This window comes from Gouania willdenowi, chromosome 16 (assembly GCF_900634775.1).
Source record: "Gouania willdenowi chromosome 16, fGouWil2.1, whole genome shotgun sequence".
Classification (NCBI taxonomy): domain Eukaryota; kingdom Metazoa; phylum Chordata; class Actinopteri; order Blenniiformes; family Gobiesocidae; genus Gouania; species Gouania willdenowi.
Window position 1 is genome coordinate 1,625,615 of NC_041059.1, and position 18,392 is coordinate 1,644,006.

General features: G+C 43.6%; 1 protein-coding gene across 8 annotated transcripts in view; it reads left to right on the forward strand.

The window, feature by feature from the left end:
* The window catches only part of syngap1b (synaptic Ras GTPase activating protein 1b), a 137,375-nt gene that overhangs the window by 83,043 nt on the left and 35,940 nt on the right, over positions 1-18,392 (forward strand). For 7 of the 8 annotated variants that reach the window (XM_028471027.1, XM_028471028.1, XM_028471033.1 and 4 more), the window contains 5 exons: positions 1,849-2,330; positions 6,421-6,542; positions 11,885-12,038; positions 13,918-14,016; positions 17,327-17,566. In XM_028471027.1, the coding sequence (XP_028326828.1) occupies positions 1,849-2,330; positions 6,421-6,542; positions 11,885-12,038; positions 13,918-14,016; positions 17,327-17,566 (1,097 nt within the window). The remainder of the gene's footprint in view (positions 1-1,848; positions 2,331-6,420; positions 6,543-11,884; positions 12,039-13,917; positions 14,017-17,326; positions 17,567-18,392) is intronic. The other variant, XM_028471034.1, reaches the window with a different exon arrangement.

Below are 18,392 nucleotides of genomic sequence, written 5' to 3' on the forward strand. Positions count from 1 at the left end.
TTGTTTTGTGGCAAGAGCCTGGACTTACATACATAATACATGTTATAACATGTGCTTAGTTAAATTAACATCAACATTTTCTCTTGGGATGATGGGGTTAGATATAGAAAAACTATGGAGAAAAACTAAAACAACATAAGCATTGTGTTTATATTAGGGCTGAAACTTTATTGCGTTATTTGTGATTAAATAATTACAGAAAAATAACGCACACAAAAAATTCATAATTATGAATAAGGTGTCATAAAGGCAGTCATTAAGTGTCGTTTGTTACCCTAACCCCAAACCCAAAAAATGCCAACATAGCTCCAAAGGTGTCATAATTTAGTGAAGGACACTAAATGACAGCCTTCATGACACCTCATTTGTGCTAATGACAGGTATCATGTCATAATAATGACATCAATCATCAGCCTTATGTATAAAACTTCAAATAAAGTTTTTTAATTTTTTTTTCCTCACTCAAAACAGTGTGGAACCTTTCTCATTGCACGAGTTCCCACTATACCTATAATATTGGTGCACAGACCACAACACAAGAAACAGGAGAACCAGAGGTTAAGTCGTTGCTGTGCTTCGTGGGCGTAAATTTTAGTTTAAATAAAAACATTGGATGGAAAACAAAAGACCAGTTGTGTGAAAATTGTGCAGAAAGAGATTGTGGATCAGCGAAGCTCTGCTAGCCTCAGCTAAAACCTCAATGCTAAACATGTAGCAGGTAGCATTTCAATGCTAAACATGTAGCAGCTAGCACCTCAATGCTAACTATGTAGCAGCTAGCACTGCAATGCAAAACATGTAGCAGCTAGCACCTCAATGCTAACCATGTAGCAGCTAACACTTCAATGCTAAACATGTAACAGCTAGCACCTTAATGCTAACCATGTAGCAGCTAGCACCTCAATGCTAAACATGTAGCAGCTAGCACCTCAATGCTAAACATGTAGCAGCAATAACCTGAATGCTAACATGTAGCAGCTAGTACCTCAATCCTAAACATATAGCAGCTATAATCTCAATGTTAACATGTAGCAACTAGCGCCTCAATGCTAACATGTAGCAGCTAGCACCTAAATGCTAACATGTAGCAACTAGCACCTCAATGCTAGCATGTAGCAGCTAGCACCTCAATGCTAACATGTAGCAACTAGCGCCTCAATGCTAACATGTAGTAGCTAGCGCCTCAATGCTAACAAGTAGCAGTTAGCAGGAACAACAGTCCTAGTGGAGCAGACAGTGTCTCAATCCACAGTGGACAAGATGACAGGGTTAAAAGTCCATGAGAGACAAATGAACAAAGTCAGTGGATAAATGATTGTAGTGGATAACAGTGGATATTATTCAGATGAATAAATAAATATGGTTGTCACAGATTCACAGAACAATGGATCATCATTTTACTGACTTTATGGATGGTCCTGTCTCCACATGACTGTTCTTCAATGTTCATGTCTGTGTTCAACCACCTTCAGCTACAGTGGGGGTCCCCGCTCTCTGGAACCTTTATTTTGGCGGTCGTGGGCTAAAAAGGTTGAGAACCACTGCAGTATCGGACTGGACCAATACCCGATATTGGTATTGGTGCAGCTCTAGTATTTGAGATTGTAAAGGGTGGACAGACTCACTGAGTTGTTTGTACTTTTGATTAAATGCTGAGAAAAGTAAGGGCTGGCTGCCTTCTGACAGGAGTCTTTGTTGCACATGATAAAGTATGAGATTTAACTTGAATTTGATTTGATTTCTCGCTTTGTTGGTTTTGTTGAGTTTTATTTTGTTTGTTGGATCTTCCTGTCAATAATCTGTCAGTCACTTCTCTCTCCTGACCTATTCCTCCTTCTTCTCTTGCAGACCATCGCCCCCGGCGGAAGAGCATCGCCACTGGGAAGCAGCCCAGCATGGACGTCCCTCCCTCTGCCCCCCTTCAACCCTTCCGACAATCCGTGAGTAACTCCTGTTCCCGGCCTCACTCGCTGCCTCCGTCCCTCTCGTTCTCCCTTCTCCCTCCTCCCGCCCTGGCCCCCCACCAGCACACCTTTGGGCGCCGGGCCGGTGGCACGCCGCCTCACCCTTTCCCCCCCTCCCTGGCCGTCCCTCCCGCCCTGGGCTTTTCCCTGCAGCCGTCTCAGCCAAAGAGCTCCAGGAAAAGTGCCGGCGCTCCCACTTTGCCCCGCTCGCTGCCCCTCTCCCCTTCCCTGTCCTTCACCCTGCCTCACTCGCCTGCCGCCTCCTCCTCCTCCCCCCCTTTCTTGTACTGGGGCGGAGACTGGAAGGCTGCCGGTTCGAGTCCCGTGGCAGGAGGAACGTTAATTCCACCGCTTCCCCCGGTTGAGGTATGTGACACAAAGGTGAACAAAAGGAGCCTGAACCAGCAAAGACGTGTGTGTGTGTGTGTGTGTGTGTGTGTGTGTGTGTGTGTGTGTGTGTGTGTGTGTGTGTGTGTGTGTGTGTGTGTGTGCGTGCGTGCGTGCGTGCGTACAGCAAAACCAGTCTAAAACTACAGCAAAAACCAGTTCAAAACTACAGCAAAACTAGTTCAAAACTACAGCAAAACTAGTTAAAAACTACAGCAAAACCAGTATAAAACTACATCCAAACTAGTTCAAAACTACAGCAAAACCAGTTCAAAACTATGGAAAAACCAATTCGATTCAATTTCCAATTCAACTTTATATATATAGCGTAAAACACAACAAAGCCATCACAAAGCGCTGAAGAAAATATAAAGTCCATAGTGAGAAAGAAAGAACAAGATCCACATGAACAAGTATTTAGCGACAGTGGGAAGAAAAAACTCCCTCTTTTTATTGGAAGAAATCTCCAGCAGAAACAAGGTTCAGAGGTGGCAGCCATCTGCTTCGCTTGTTGGGGTTAGTGAACAGAAGGGCAAACAGAATAGGATAGAAAGATAGACCATCCGAGTGCTCCAGACTAGTTGAGCCGCGAACCATTGATCAGTCCATCCAGTTCAAAACTACAGCAAAACCAGTCCAAAATTACAGCAAAACAAGTTAAAAACTATTGCAAAACTAGTCCACAACAACGACCAAACCAGTTCAAAACTACATTAAAACTTTTAAGTTATTTGCATAACCCTGGTTCTATGAGTAATATGAGTGAGATGTCTGACTATGGGATGCATCCTCCATCTGCAGCCCCTCAGAAACATTTTTCTCAATTTGCCGATCCTGATTGGCTGGTGAAACGTGTCCATCCACCAGGGACACTCCCACCTCCTATAAAAGAAGGAGGCGTACCGACACACAAAATAAGCACCTTTTCTCACTTGTTCGAGCAAGAAAGGTTGTCTGGTGAGACATCGCACTCATATTACTCATAGAACCGGGGTTGCGAATAACTTAAAATTATATTTCATAATATTTTGTGAGATGGCTCACTATGGGATATGGTAGCTCCCGTATTGCAGACATGGTTATCGAGTTGAGACCAGCCCACAGGGCAGAAGTCTGTACACATCAGGACAGTAAAACCGCCCGTACATGTGAAAGTGGACAAACGTCAGGGACGAGGTCCAACTCGCACAGATGTCTTGTACAGACACTCCCCTGAGCAAAGCCCAGGATGTGGCGAGACCCCTCGTGTGCGCACAGACGGTGGAGCCCTCTGTTGGTGGGACAGGGCCATACCCCCCAGGGCGAGCATGTTGTGCTGCTCGTCCCAGAAAACAGCGTGATGACGGGGGCCCCGCGGCCCCCGACCCAAAAGTGGCCGAGGCATCCCGCCGAGTGGGAACAGCAGGCACCGTCACTAACAGCCGAACTACCTATGAACCATGTTCGTCTCTCCTAACTGTCAGAGCTCCGTGCCTTGGTAGCTGGGAGGTTGGGGCGTGAGGAGCCCTTGGGTGCATTTGTGAAAGCATAACAGGTGGAGCTAGGAAACAAGGAACATCCAGCTGCTTCACCAGGGATCAAAAAGTGGTCCAGCCATTTTCTTCTTCCTTCTTGCTTGTGTGCGCTGAGCAGGCTGTACCGGCTCAGCAACAATAACCGAGGCTGGGGATTTTCCGGGCCAGGCGGGCGGGCCTAGTTGAGGTTGTGGCGGGGCGAGTCAAGGAGCGCACTGTCTCGGATGTCGCTTCTCTCTGCGTCAGACAGCTTAGCGAAATCAAGTCAATGTGCTCACTCCTGGAGAACCACTTTTCACATGGCCTGCACCGAGCAGCGCTGGGTGCGTAGACACACTTCGGCAATGGTCGATATCTCCTCCAACATCGCTGGGTCCTGAGACTGAGCAAAATCCTCACACAACTTCACTTGGTGGGCTGTGAGGAGGGAGAGGACATTCAGCGCTCTGACTGAGAGTGCGGCCGCGGCATAGGCTCTGCCGGACTGGTCCGACTGGAGACGGTCCGCTCTGCCCGGCAACATGGGTCTCCGGAGACACACCGCAGGCTGCCATGGCAGCAGATGTCTAGATGACTAGTAGCTCTACCGGAGGCATTCGGAGCAGTCCGAGGCTGTCCATCGCCTCACAGTTGAGGGATGAGGCACCTGTCACCAGGGATTTTCCGCTGAAAGGTCGGTCCTGCCAGGAACGCGCTACTTCCACCAGCAGCTCAGGGAAGACGGAGTGGAACTTGTCTCGGTGTGCCCTTGGAAGTGGGAAGCTTCTTCCCCTCATAGCGGGACCTGGTGGTATCCAATAAAACGGTGGGCCACAGGATCACCAGCCATGCCGCAGCACGTCTGCACATATCCACCATATCCAGGCTTGGGAGAGGGGAGACAGGTGTGGAGCCCTCCTCTTCCACCCGGCAGGCTGCACACCCCGAGCTTGGGTGATGAAGGTCTTCCTCTTCCTCATCCTCACTGGACAAGAGAGGGTCAGAGAAGGCTTCCTCCTTCCCCACAGTCAATCACGAGGAAATCCTCCTCATGTGGGGAAATGCCGGCCAGGTCGAGCTGGGAGCCCCAGCTGGAACCATGAGCAGCCACAATGTCTATGTGAGCTTTTTCCTCTTCTCCTTCTGCGGCGGGGACGCGGTGAGGAGGAAGGAAGGGGTCCTGCCCGGACAGGCTCAACTGACGCGCCAGCCTCCTGTGTAGTGCCGCCATGAGCCGGGGGGTCGACAGCGAGCCGGGTATGTTCCAGCCCTACACAGGTTGAGCAGACCTGGTGCTTGTCTTTGCTGGAGATTTTATTCCTGCATTGACAGAGGCAAGTTCCAGCGCATCCCAGGCAGGGAGAACAGGTGGATTAGCTTGAGCTACCACGTAGTGGCTAGCAGGTGCTAGCAGGGATGCGGGCCAACGTGTACCGGAGCACTGAAGGACGTCAAAGACAACGTTTTTGGCTCAAGACGACAGCTGGTGTGCTGGCGTCTAAAAGCTTGGATACCGGTGGTATGAAGCGTGGAGCTGGGCAGTTCACTGGAGCGTGAGCGTCCATGTGGAGGACCAACATGCACAGAGCGCCAGAGGCGTTGAGGGAAGGCTGGGTCCGAGACGACAGCTGGTGTGCTGGCATCTGGAATTCATAGCGTTGGCAGGGAGCCGTCAGCTGGAGCTGAGGCTCAATGGTTCAACACCTTGGAGTGGTGAGAAACCGAGGACAGCACTAGACTGAGTGGAGGCAAGGTAAGTGCTGTTTTTTTCTTGACCTGGTGTGGTCTAAAGCAAAAAAGGCATCAGTCCTACCAGCGTCCGTCACCTGAAAGCTAAAAAGTGCACAGTTAAGCTGATAGAACAAAACACGCAAGATATGGTGAGAGAGAGAAGAGGTGTTTGAATGGAGGATGTCTGTCTGTCTCCTCATTTTATAGGAGGGGGGAGTGTCCCTGGCAGACGGACACATTTCACCAGCCAATCAGGATTGGCAGATTGAGAAAAATGCTTCTGAGGGATGTAGATGGAGGGTGCGTCCCATAGTGAGACATCTCACGAAATATTATGAAATAGAACCAATTCAAAACTACAGCCAAACCAGTTCAAAACATTGACTCATTTAAGTTCGTCTTTTGCCCTGGAGGTGTAAAGAAAAAAATGGTAGTAGATTAGTTAGTGACAGTCTATACTGTTGTTTCGCTCAGATCTGTGTGTGTGTGTGTGTGTGTGTGTGTGCGTGCGTGCGTGCGTGCGTGCGTGCGTGCGTGCGTGTGTGTGTGTGCATGCATTAGGTGTGTGTGTACATGTTAATGGACAGTGGGAGGAGCCGGGGGCAGCCCGAGCCAGCGTGAGGAGAACATGCAACCTCCCCAGTGTGATAATAACTGTCTCCCCCTGCTCTCTTCATCCTGCATTTGTCACTCATTTCATGACCACGCCCCCTTCCCTCACATCGGACACACACGTTCGCTGGTCCGTCCATCTGCCTCTATCACCTTGGCGATCCTTCATCCTCCTCCCCGCCTCCATCTGTGTGCTGTCGCCGTGGCAACCCTCCCCCTTCTCCACGCTGCAGAGTTTCCTCAGCAGACGGTTAAAGGGCTCCATCAAGAGAGCCAAGAGTCAGCCCAAACTGGACCGAACCAGCAGTTTCCGTCACATGATCCTCCCACGCTTCCGCAGTGCCGACCAAGACAGGTCAGTGTGTGTGTGTGTGTGTGTGTGTGTGTGCAAACCTCGTGTTCAGTGGCTATTTCATATTTCCTCCAAATGTCATTGTTTTATCACCAGGTTTTCAGTCGACTCATAAGGAAACTTAAAGACATTCCTCCTCCTTTAGCTTAGCACTTAGCAGCTAAGCAGGGTCAAAGGGTAAAGGGGCAGGGCTACGTGGAACAGATTTGAAATTTGGGGCCGAATCGGGCCGCCATCCATATAGTGAACAAAATGATTGTCCATTGTTCTATGAATCTGTGATAATCAGAAATAAAATGGGTTCAAAGTGACCAAAAATGGTGGAAAAGGTGGTGAATTGGGATTTTAAAAACCACAGAAATTGGTTAAAAGTTGCATTTTAGAGTGGACAAAAATGGACAGAAAAAGTGGTTAAGAGGGTTCAAAATGTCAATATTAGAACTATTAGTTTAATGGGCATGACAAATGGTGAATGTGGTTCATTCTCCAAAAAATAAGCATTAATTATGGTGAAAAGAGGTTAAAAGTGACAATTATGGGTCAACATATGTGACATTAGGTTATTATAAGTGCTGAAAATGTCTTGAAAGTGCAGAAAAGGCATTGAAATTTGATGGAGAGCAGACCAAATAACCAACCAAAAGTGACCAAAAATGGTGGAAAAGGTGGTGAATTGGGATTTTAAAAACCACAGAAATTGGTTAAAAGTTGCATTTTAGAGTGGACAAAAATGGTCAAAGTGGTAAAAAGGGTTGAAATTGTCAATATAGGCTTAAAAGTGGCAGAAATTGGGGTAATGTAATTTAAAATGTATACAAATAGTTTAAACTGGCAAATTTTGGGCATGACAAATGGTGAATGTGGTTAAATTGGCAAAGTTATGCATAAAATATGGGGAAAAGTGACAATAATGGGTCAACATATATATGTGACAGGTGGAAAGATGGTGGAAAGGCTTTATAAGTGCTGAACATTTCTGGAAAGTGGAAATAAATATGCAGAGAAGACATTAAATGTGATGTAGAAGTGTCAGAAATGGGAGAAATGTAGCAAAAATATAATAAAAGGAGCAAAAATATGGCAAGAAAAAGTGATGAAAATAGGTTAAAATATGAAATTGCTCAGAAAATGGAAAATTGGCCAAGCTTTTTGGAGGCGCTGGTACTGACCACATGTCCAGTTTCCACCTCTCAATGTTTCAGCTTGTTAACACACAGTTTGTATCCGTGGACCAACACACACACAGAGCAGCAGATGTTCACTCTCCGTGCTCTGACTCTTACACCGAGGGGAGGAAGTAAATGATGTGGAAACACACCTTGGCAGACGTCTGTCTCCTGATGCTCCTTTGCCCTCTGTTTGGATTAGAAACACAAACTTCACCTCCGCCTGCAGCCTGAGCAGAACATCAACGAGATAGAAAAGTGAATCCATTAGTCAGCAAAACAACACGTACAGCTTGTTTCTCCATCAGACGAAGATGACAAGGTTTGAGTTGATGAGGCGACATTATTCTGAAGTAGTTTGGGAGTTTAGACTAAAGACCATGAAAATGTATTTAAATCAACAGATGCCTTCAAGAAACTAAGAATATTTTCTGAACAATTTCAGCCTAATTTTGCTTATTTTTAACCTTTTTCTGCAACTACACCAAACTTGCCATATTTTAACTTGTTCAGCATCTTTTCTTGCCATATTTTTCTTCTTTTAATGTATTTTTGCTACATTACTCCCATTTCTGACACTTCTACATCAATTTTCAATGTCATTTGTGCACATTTTTAACACTTTCAAGACTATTTCACCATATTTCATTCTTCCATCATCCATTTCTGCTTGTTCCTGTTCCTGCCGGTGCCTATCTCTGGCTCACACTTATTTTTGCCAATTTAACCACATTCACGATTTGTTATGCCCAATATTTGCCAGTTTAAACTAATTGTTCTAATATTGACACTTTCAACCATTTTTACCACTTTTTCTCTCTGTTTTTGTCCACTCTAATTTGAAAATTAAAAAAGATTTCTGTGGTTTTTTAAATCCCATTTCACCACCTTTTTTACCATTTTTGGTCACTTTGAACCATTTTATTAGTGATTAAAACCATGATTTCCATCTTTAAGATGACTATAATAATAATAATAATAAACGTTCCTGGATAACAGTGGATATTATTCATATAAATAAATAAATGTGGTTATCACAGATTCATAGAACAATAGACCATCATTTTACTGACTTTATGGATGGACCCCAAAAATCTCCCCTTTATTCCCCCTTATAGATGGTCCTGTCTCCACATGACTGTTCTTCAATGTTCATGTCTGTGTTCAACCACCTTCAGCTACAGTGGGGGTCCCTGCTCTCTGGGACCTTTATTTTGGAGGGTGGCGTGCTGAGAAGGTTGAGAAACACTGACCCAATCCAGCGCTCACTTTCCCGCTCTCTTAACGTGCCACTCTTTTCGTTGTGGACGTGATCTTTCTCTCACATCCTCTCGTGACCTCCGTTCTCTCTCTTGTTTTGAATTTTCCCTCCATCTGACTCACTCATTTGGGTTTATTTTTATCCGTCCCTCGCTCGCCGTGTTTCTCCCCGCTTAAGGCCCTCTGCGTGTAATCAGTGCGGCGTTGATGAAGGCAAACACTGACGAGTGGCGCTAGCGACACTAAAGCTAACGCTACTACGCAGAGCAGATTTCTTCTCTTTTCCTCACTTGGTGGATCCTGCTTCTTCTCAGCATCCGCCATCGACTCCTCGCCCTCTGCTTCGACTCACCGTACGTACGTGTGTGTGTGTGTGTGTGTGTGTGTGTGTGTGTGTGTGTGTGTGTGTGTGTGTGTGTGTGTGTGTGTGTGTGTGTGGTCCATTTAAGTGAGACAGTGATGACAGGAAGTCCTCCTGCAGGCTAAAAGATGCTCACATTGACCGAGAACCAATCACAATCAATCAATTAGTGATAATATCGATGTTTTGATTACTTTTGCAGCATTGCTGATGTTGGCCGTGTTGCTTTCACTCTTTTTAAGACGTTTAAAATGGTTTTTTTTGCCCAGAGTTTGGGTGCAGAGATGCAGATCTGTCACTGTGTTGGTTTTTAATGCTGAGAAAAGTAAGGCCTGACCTTTTTGTTGCACTTGTTTGAGTCTTTAAACAATATATTATGGTTTAATTTATTCAGACAAACGTTTTTCAGGAAATTTACTTTATTCTCCCGACACGTTTCGACTCACTTGCCAGTCTTCTTCAGAGGCGTTTGCTAATCGCTTTGATGTTTCCTTGACTTCCATGTAATAGTTCCACTTCATTTTTTCTTCTTTCTGAATAATATGTTTTCTTTTATTCAGAAAACCCTTTTCAGGAAGTTTACTTTGATGTCCTGACATGTTTTTCGACTGTCAACTGCCAGTCTTCTTCAGAGGCGTCTGCTGATCGCTTTGATGTGTCCCAATGAGTTCTTTCTGGGCATGGAAAGAAAAAGCATAACAGGAAAATCTCAAATCTGCCATATCAGACCACTGCAAAATCCACTGACACTAGTTCTCAACCTTGGGATCAGGAATCCATTGTGGGTCATGAGACACTAGGAGGGGGTCACCAGATGCCTTCAAGAAACTGCAAATATTTTTTGAGCCCATTTTTGTTTATTTTTACCCTTTTTCTGCAACGACACCAAACATATTTTAACCTATTTTCATCACTTTTTCTTGCCATATTTTTGCTACATTGCTCCCATTTCTGACACTTCATCTTATTTCAATGCCTTTTCTGCACATTTTTCCCACTTTCAAGACATTTTCAGCCATTATAACCCTTTCCACCACTTTTACAGTTAATGTCACATATGATATGGTTACTTTTAATTTCTTTTCACCAGATTTCATGCTTGTTTTTGCCAAATTAACCAATCTATATATATATATATATATATATATATACACAATTTGTCATAAAAATATAATTAAAAAATATTACTATAAAGAGTTCAGATTACTGCGAGTCTTAGGTCTTCAAATGAATCCTGTATCATTTGTTGAGGCTCAGATCAATTTGTGATTTTGGGCACAAGCTCCTAGGAAACAAGGGCAGTAAATCTGAGTCACTTTGGCTGATTTTCTTTGAGCTGCAGCTAATGAAGCGTTGACACTGGAGGCCTTTGTCCACTTCACTGCTGCCTGTCAAAAAGCCTTCGTCTCAACGCCTCCACTTTGGTTTGTTCTGTGGAGTCGAGTTCAGACGCCGTCACTCATTAAAACATCTCAGCCTGTCGTCTGCCTCACATTTCACTGTTTCACCTCATCAATTAAAGAATAACAGGTGTAAAGAGTTTATTAACATCCCGCCCTCCATCGTTCTATGAATCTGTGATAACCACATTTATTTATTCATCTGAATAATATTCACTGTTATCCAGGAACGTTTATTATTATTATAGTCATTTTAAAAACCACAGATATTGGTTAAAATTGCAAATTAGAGTGGACAAAAACTGACAGGAAAAGTGGTGAAAAGGGTTCAAAAGTGTCAATATTAGAGCAATTAGTTTAAAATGGCAAATAATGGACCTGACAAAGTGTGAATGTGGATAAATTGACAAAAACAGGTATGAACTAGAGCACTCAAGTACAGCACGAGTACCAGGCGGGACATACGCACAATGCACATCCCTACCACTACTACATTACCCACAAGCCACCACACATTACCCATAAGCCAGCACGCTTAAAGGAGCAGGCTCAAGCACAGCTCCTATTTTCCTATTTTTTTTTGGTATTTTCTCATTTTTGGTAATCCAGAACATCACCAAAATGTAATCACCTGTTCCTTGTTCCCTTATCAACTCTTCCTGAAAATTTCATCCAAATCTGTTCATAACCTTTCAAGTTATCTTGATAACAGACAGACAGATAAATGCAGGGTAAAACATTACCTTCTGCTTTGCGCTTTGTGGAGGTAAATGTGGTGGAAAGAGGTTAAAGATCACAATAATGGGACATTAAAAGGAGCAAAAATATGGCAAAAAAAAAGAGATGAAAATAGGTTTAAATATGGTGAGTTTGGTGTCGTTGCAGAAAAAAGGTAAAAATAAGCAAAAATGGGCTAAAAATTCTTCAGAAAATATTCTTAGTTTCTTGAAGGCATCTGGTGACCCCTCCAAGTGTCTTGTGACCCCAAGGTTGAGAACCCCTACATAAACCAACCGAACCCAGACAAGTAGAAACTACGTTTGAGTTGATTGTGTGAGAATAGATCTGCTCTGCTTTGTGCTTCTCTTTTTCCTGCTGAACATCAGATCTACCGATTTAGATCTATATTGTTTACAGGACTCTCTCCTCCTCCTCCAGGACCCGTTTGATGCAGAGCTTCAAAGAGTCCCACTCCCATGAGTCCCTGCTGTCCCCCAGCAGCGCCGCTGAGGCCCTGGACCTCACCCTGGACGAGGACGCCATCATCAAACCTGTTCACTCCAGCATCCTGGGACAGGAGTACTGCTTCGAGGTGAGCACATCACTCATTATTTACACACAAATATCAAGTAACGGAGTAGAAATACTTTACTATTGAAGTATTTCTTTAACAAATGTGTCTCCTTACATTTGAACAGATATACACCTCCTTTACTTCAGTAAAATAATCAGATACTTGTGTTGAAATGTATTCTCCAATCAGTTACATTACTGGTGTCAAACTCGAGGCTGGGGGGCCAAGCTCGGCCCTTCAGAATCCTTAACCCAGCTCTCAAAATTCTTTCTGTTTGTAAAAATTAAAGTTAAAGCTCCAAAGATTCAGTAAAACACTTTAGTACACACATGTCAAACTCAAGGCCTGGGGGCCTTTAGTTTAGTGTTTCTCATTCGGGGGTACGTGTACCCCTAGGGGTACGCGATGGCACTACTGGGGGGTACTTGAGAGAGAGAGAAACATAACAAATGCAAACATTTATATTTGAGGGTTTATAATGTGTATTTTTAATTAATAATTATAATCATATGAAATATTACCAAAGACTCACAGAAAAATGACAAGAAAAATACACAAAATGACACCAAAAAACACACAAACTTATGATAGAAATTATCTTAAATATATCATGAACTGAAAATATAAAAGTCAGCTTCGTCCTACATCAGGACGGAGATGACAGGAAGTCATTCTTTCTATCATTATGCTCTACATTTATTTTTTTTACAGAATTCTGAGCAAAATGTTCTAGTTGGACAAAGAGGGACTTTAACCAAAAAAGTTTGAAAACCACTGCTTTAGAGCATCCAATATATGTCATTTGTAGAAGTTTCACTCTGACAAAATAGATTTATATTATTTTTTAATTGACCCTGTTTGTCATGCTGCATGCAAATCTTAACTTATTTACAGCGTTCAAAGATCAAAAAGTGCTGCTTAGTGACAATGATGATACCTAATTTTTAAAATGCCATCTCTCGTACTTTTAATATCATTTAAGGTTTTATGCAAATCAGACTGCTTTTGCAATCCTTAGAGTGCTTGATTTGGTCTGCTAGAGTGTGACAGCTGCTGCTTATGAACATTGAGGAAAAACTGCAGTTAAAACTTGAATCTTGCAGTTACAGCTACAATTTATATGTTAAAATGTTGCTACAGTCTTCCTCTTTCTTAAAATCCTAATTTTAGTGGGAATGCTTAGCATTCGCCCCTTACTTTGCTTCCACAAGTCGGACTTTTACCCTCAGACTTCTATGTGCAGCTTTAGCTCACTGTGATCAGAGCCTGCTTCTACCTTCCTTTGAGCAATCATTATTAGGATCCTGGTTCAAATCTTTCCCTGCACAATGTTTGTAACTCTAAATACATCTTTGTTCAATCCACAATGACGTAGCGTAATGCTGTTAGTTCCTTGTGAGTGCTGCCTACAGTTTTTGGTAATGTGTGTGTGCAATGCCATTTTTTCTAGTTATTGACAAAGTCTCTAATTAATTTGATCATTTTTTTTCATCGAGTCCCACCACTTTATGTAATATGATGAACCCTGACCATGAAAACTGATGTGGAGATTCAGATGCTCTACTAACACATCTACATCTACATCTCCTTCTACTTTACAGATGTTACAGTTTCCTGTTGAATTATAACGTTTGGTTTCAGTCAGAACTTCAACTGTTACCAACTGAAGTATCTGTACGTTTATCAAAGTAAAGGAAGTGTCTCCTGTTGTAATAATGACACTAAACATGGAGAATGGATGAGTCCGGTCCATTAGTGCAGCGTTCCTGAGGTGGTGTGAGTGGGTACCGGGCAGCATCTCCATGGTAACTAATGGCTGTGGTTGTTTAAATGTCCCATTGGCTGTAACCTCAGGTGACTACAGCGTCTCCATGGTAACTAATGGCTGTAACCTCAGGTGACTACAGCGTCGGGAACCAAGTGCTTTGCATGTCGCTCCGCGGCAGAGAGAGACAAATGGATCGAGAACCTGCAACGAGCCGTCAAGCCCAACAAGGTGAGGGGAGAGAAAGAACGGCTCTCTCTCCTCTATGTCTATGTGTGACTTCCATCCTCCTGTCTGTGTGTGTCTGTGCTCACACCTGCTGCACTTTCAGGAGGGATAGAACAGACGTACGAAGAATAGATCTGTTGTTTGTTACAGATGTACGAAGAATAGATCTGTTCCTGTCCTCTGTTACAGACATATAAAGAATAGATCTGTTCCTGACAATCTAGTTTGCATCTCCAGATCTCTGAAAACTCTCCAAATGGAACCAAAGCGGCTCGTTGTGCGACTCTTTCTCTCTCTGCGTTAAACACATTTGTTTCATTTCTCACGTTTTGTCATCTTTGTTGCCTTGTCCGTCCTATTTTTCAAACTAAGAGTTTTCACAAATGTTTCATGCCATCATCCCGTCATCTCCTGTCTCTCCATCCGCGCCTTGTTTTCCTCCATGCTACGTCATCTTCTCCAGTGATGCGCAGTGAGGTTTCTGGTTACAAATCTTATTGAAAATGATCGTGCGATGCATGGGTACCTGTAGTGGAATTTAAGTTATGTGTTTAATGTATTACCAATAAACAAAACTTGTGCACCTTTTTATTTAAAAAAAAAAAAAAAAAACACATTAAAAGGACTTTTTAGAACTTTTTCTTTTTGGCATGAACTAAGGAGGGTCGCCATTTTGGACAGGATATGACACACATGCATATGACACTACAGAGTCCCGTTAGCTGTTGCTAGGCAACAGTCGGTCTACAGTTTCTGAATAATAACAGAACAACAGGAGCAAAAAACCCACAGAAACATTTCTTTTCCTTCACTAAGCCAAATAACAACAGTAAATCAGCATTATCCAGACATTGGCTCCATAATATTGGTAAGGAATACACACTTAAAATGTTTACATTGAGAGAAAATCAGGTGGTATGCGAGGACCACTTCAAGTCGAGCTGCTAAGCTAATGGGCTAAGCTAATGGTCAACAAGCCAAAGTTACTTCTGAAACCAGACGCGGTCCTGACAGAATTTCTTCACAGAAAGTGGTTGAATGCAGCTTGTAAACGTACTTGTTCAGAGCACTACTGTGCTTTTGCTTACAGGGGATACTATGGGGGGTGTCATGGCTCTAACCGCACCCCCACCACATTGTTCCCTCTTATTTCCTTGTGGCTAAATGATGAACTCTGTCTCTCGAGCGCATTGATGCTTCACCCCACTGTGCCACGCCACACCGGGACAGCACGGTGGTGACCCCATGTCCCGGGGCCAACATGCTGACTGGGGGATGCTTATCTGAACTCTATTGTTTTACATGATGTTTACTAGAAACTAGGGGTTGAACGACTACATAATTTTAATAGTCGACTTTATGCGCATACTAGTCGGTGGACAACATTTACTCCCCCTTAAACACGTTTGTAATTCTTCTCCAGTCTGCATTTACTTGACACGCCGGAGCGCCATGTTTAAGGGGGACCACTAGCCCCTGGAACATAGGACATGCCATAGAAGCTAAGTAAACTCCACGGTAACTGTTAAGCCCCGAGGCTTCCTCAGAGTCGGGCGTTTAAACTTTGTTTGGGCTGTACCAGATGCGAAACCAGATGCGAAATCTTTCCGGTGCGGCAGTGCGGTACGATTCGCACGTCAAGTGTGTTGGCCGTGCGAGCGCGCTCCCGATTTTACTCATATCCGCACACACGCAAGAGTTGAAAATATTGAACTGCTGCGGCTGTTTCGCATGACGAAAGCCTTTGTTGAGTCTTTGTTGACGATGACGTCAGGCCATCAACACGGACAACGGTCTGTTCACTCATTCAACCATGGAGTAGAAGCTGTGTGTGAGCACCTGGAGCTGTATGACACGGCCTTTATAACAGGGACCGGACTACGAAGGATTAGACGTGGAGGAGGTGGTAGTAGCAGGTAAAAGTTCTCTCTGTAGTTTTCATCTTTGAAATTTGGCACTGAGCTAGGATAGCCTTAGCCGCTAATCACACCGGCTTTTTTCACTGGTGGTTTATGTTTGTGAGAGTAGAAAAAGGAGTGCAGCTCCTCGCTTCAGCAGGCAGTGAAACTCAACAAGTTGGATGTGTCACTGGTGGGCAGTGCTTCACTTCAGACGTGTGCATGACGCGAATTGGTAATTTTTTTGATCCTGCGGACCCTGCGGTGCGTTTGGTATGGCAGATGCGTCCGCTGCCGCAGAAGACGTATTGGTTGCCCTGACTTGCCGCTGCTTTTTCTCTGTGCAAGTCTGGTACCTGGATCGGGGTGTGCCCCGCCTACTTGCTGCTGAGTGCCTATAAATGTTGGACGTTCTCGTGAGTTCGCTCTCGCTCTCTGCGCGCTCACGCTGGGCCTGTCAGCGTCTGCCTTGCCACCGCTTCGACCACGCACTCTTGAGTTTGAGCTTCTTTTGATGCACCACACTCCCTTCACACACACATCTTTCACCCACCATACATCACCTGCCTTCAATACAGATATTAACATACATTAAACACCCCACGTCTTATTTTCTGTTAATATTTATCTTATTTGTGAAATAAATCCTGTTTTTGAGCACGATACTTCTGGTGTGGTCTCCCTCCTTGTTATGGCCCTGAGCCAGTAATGACAAGTACCTGTTGGTTAGGGCGCTGTCTTTCACGCAGCTTTCATCACAGTTGCTAACCATATTGTACTACTCAGCCATGGCTCGTTTCTGCTGCAAACAACAGCTGTGTGCGTTAGGCTAATTATGATGCTTAGGTGATTTTTAATCCTCTTCTAAATTACAACCTGGATGCTGCACTTTATCACTGATGGAGAGGTTACACACGGCTGCTTCACGCCCAGAGCTAACAGATAAACTACACTTCCCACAACGTAAACTCACCTGTTACGCCTCTGCCTCCCACAATGCACCATTCATCAATTAATGTGCATCATATCTTGATCAAAATGGTGACTCTCCATAGTTTATGTACGAAGGTATAGAATTGTTCTAAAAATGTCCTTTTAAAATGTTTTTTTTAAGTGCACATATTTTGTTTATTGTTAATACATTAAACACAGTTTTTGTTATATACATTTTCACTCCAGGTACCCTTTAACAATCATATTTGACAGCACGCTGAGCTCACCTTGAGTCTTAGCTCTGGATTCAAACGAAAGAAAAATGATCTAAATTGTGGAAATCGGAGGGAAATTGAACAACAAATGCCAACATTTAGTTTTTGTCCTTTACATTCTGAGCTCACCTGCACGTCACTGGCCTCCTCCCATCATCAGTCCATCCCAGGCCCTTTTAACTCCTCCCCCTGCGTCTCTTTCTGCAGGACAACAGTCGACGGGTGGACAATGTGCTGAAGCTGTGGATCATCGAGGCCCGAGAACTTCCCGCCAAGAAGCGCTACTACTGCGAGCTATGCCTGGACGACATGCTCTACGCCCGCACCACCAGCAAACCTCGCACCGACACCGTCTTCTGGGGCGAACACTTCGAGTTCAACAACCTGCCCGCCGTCAGGAACCTGCGCCTCCACCTGTACAAGGAGACGGACAAGAAGAGACGCAAGGTGACCACCCGCTCTGGGTAGAGCTGAACGATATGGAGCAAAACTCAACATGGCGATATGCGACATAAATCTCAATCATTTTAATTCAAATAAAGTCTAACCAAGGAAGACAATTCAGGGTTAAATTTGCTGATGGAAAATACCACACAGACTAAAATAACTTGACGCATGTATCACAAACATACTAGCGGCCCCAAATGTAAATTTACAAAATGACAACAAAGATTACAGAAAATTACTACAAAAACACAAATTAAAAGAGAAATACACAAAAGAACAACACAAATACTAAATAGGACAACAAAATATACAAACGGAGGAAAATGCTCAATGAGACAAGAAAAATACACAAAACAACAACAAAAATACAACAAAAAACTTACATATAAACTGAGAAACACCCAAAAGAACAACAAAAGTACACAAAAAGAGATAAAAATGCACAATGGGACAAAACAAAGAACAAAAATAAACAAAAGGACAACAAAAGACACAAAATGAGAAAAAGTACACATTGGGACAACACAAATACATAAAAGAAAAACATGCATATAAAAAAATATGTCCAAAATTACCAAAAAATACACAAAAAAACAACAAAAGGAGGGAAAAAAGTACACAATGGGACATTTATTAACAAACAGCTGCACAATATGTGCCACTTCTGGCTTTTTCTCCTCTAAGGGACAGCACGTGTGAGTGAGTTCTGTAGTGTGACTTGTTTAGATGAAGGTCTGGGTTAGAACACATTCAGTGATTCTGAGAAGAAGTGAAAACAGCGACTCCTAAAACAAGTATTTTTATACTAAATAAGCTATGAAATAAA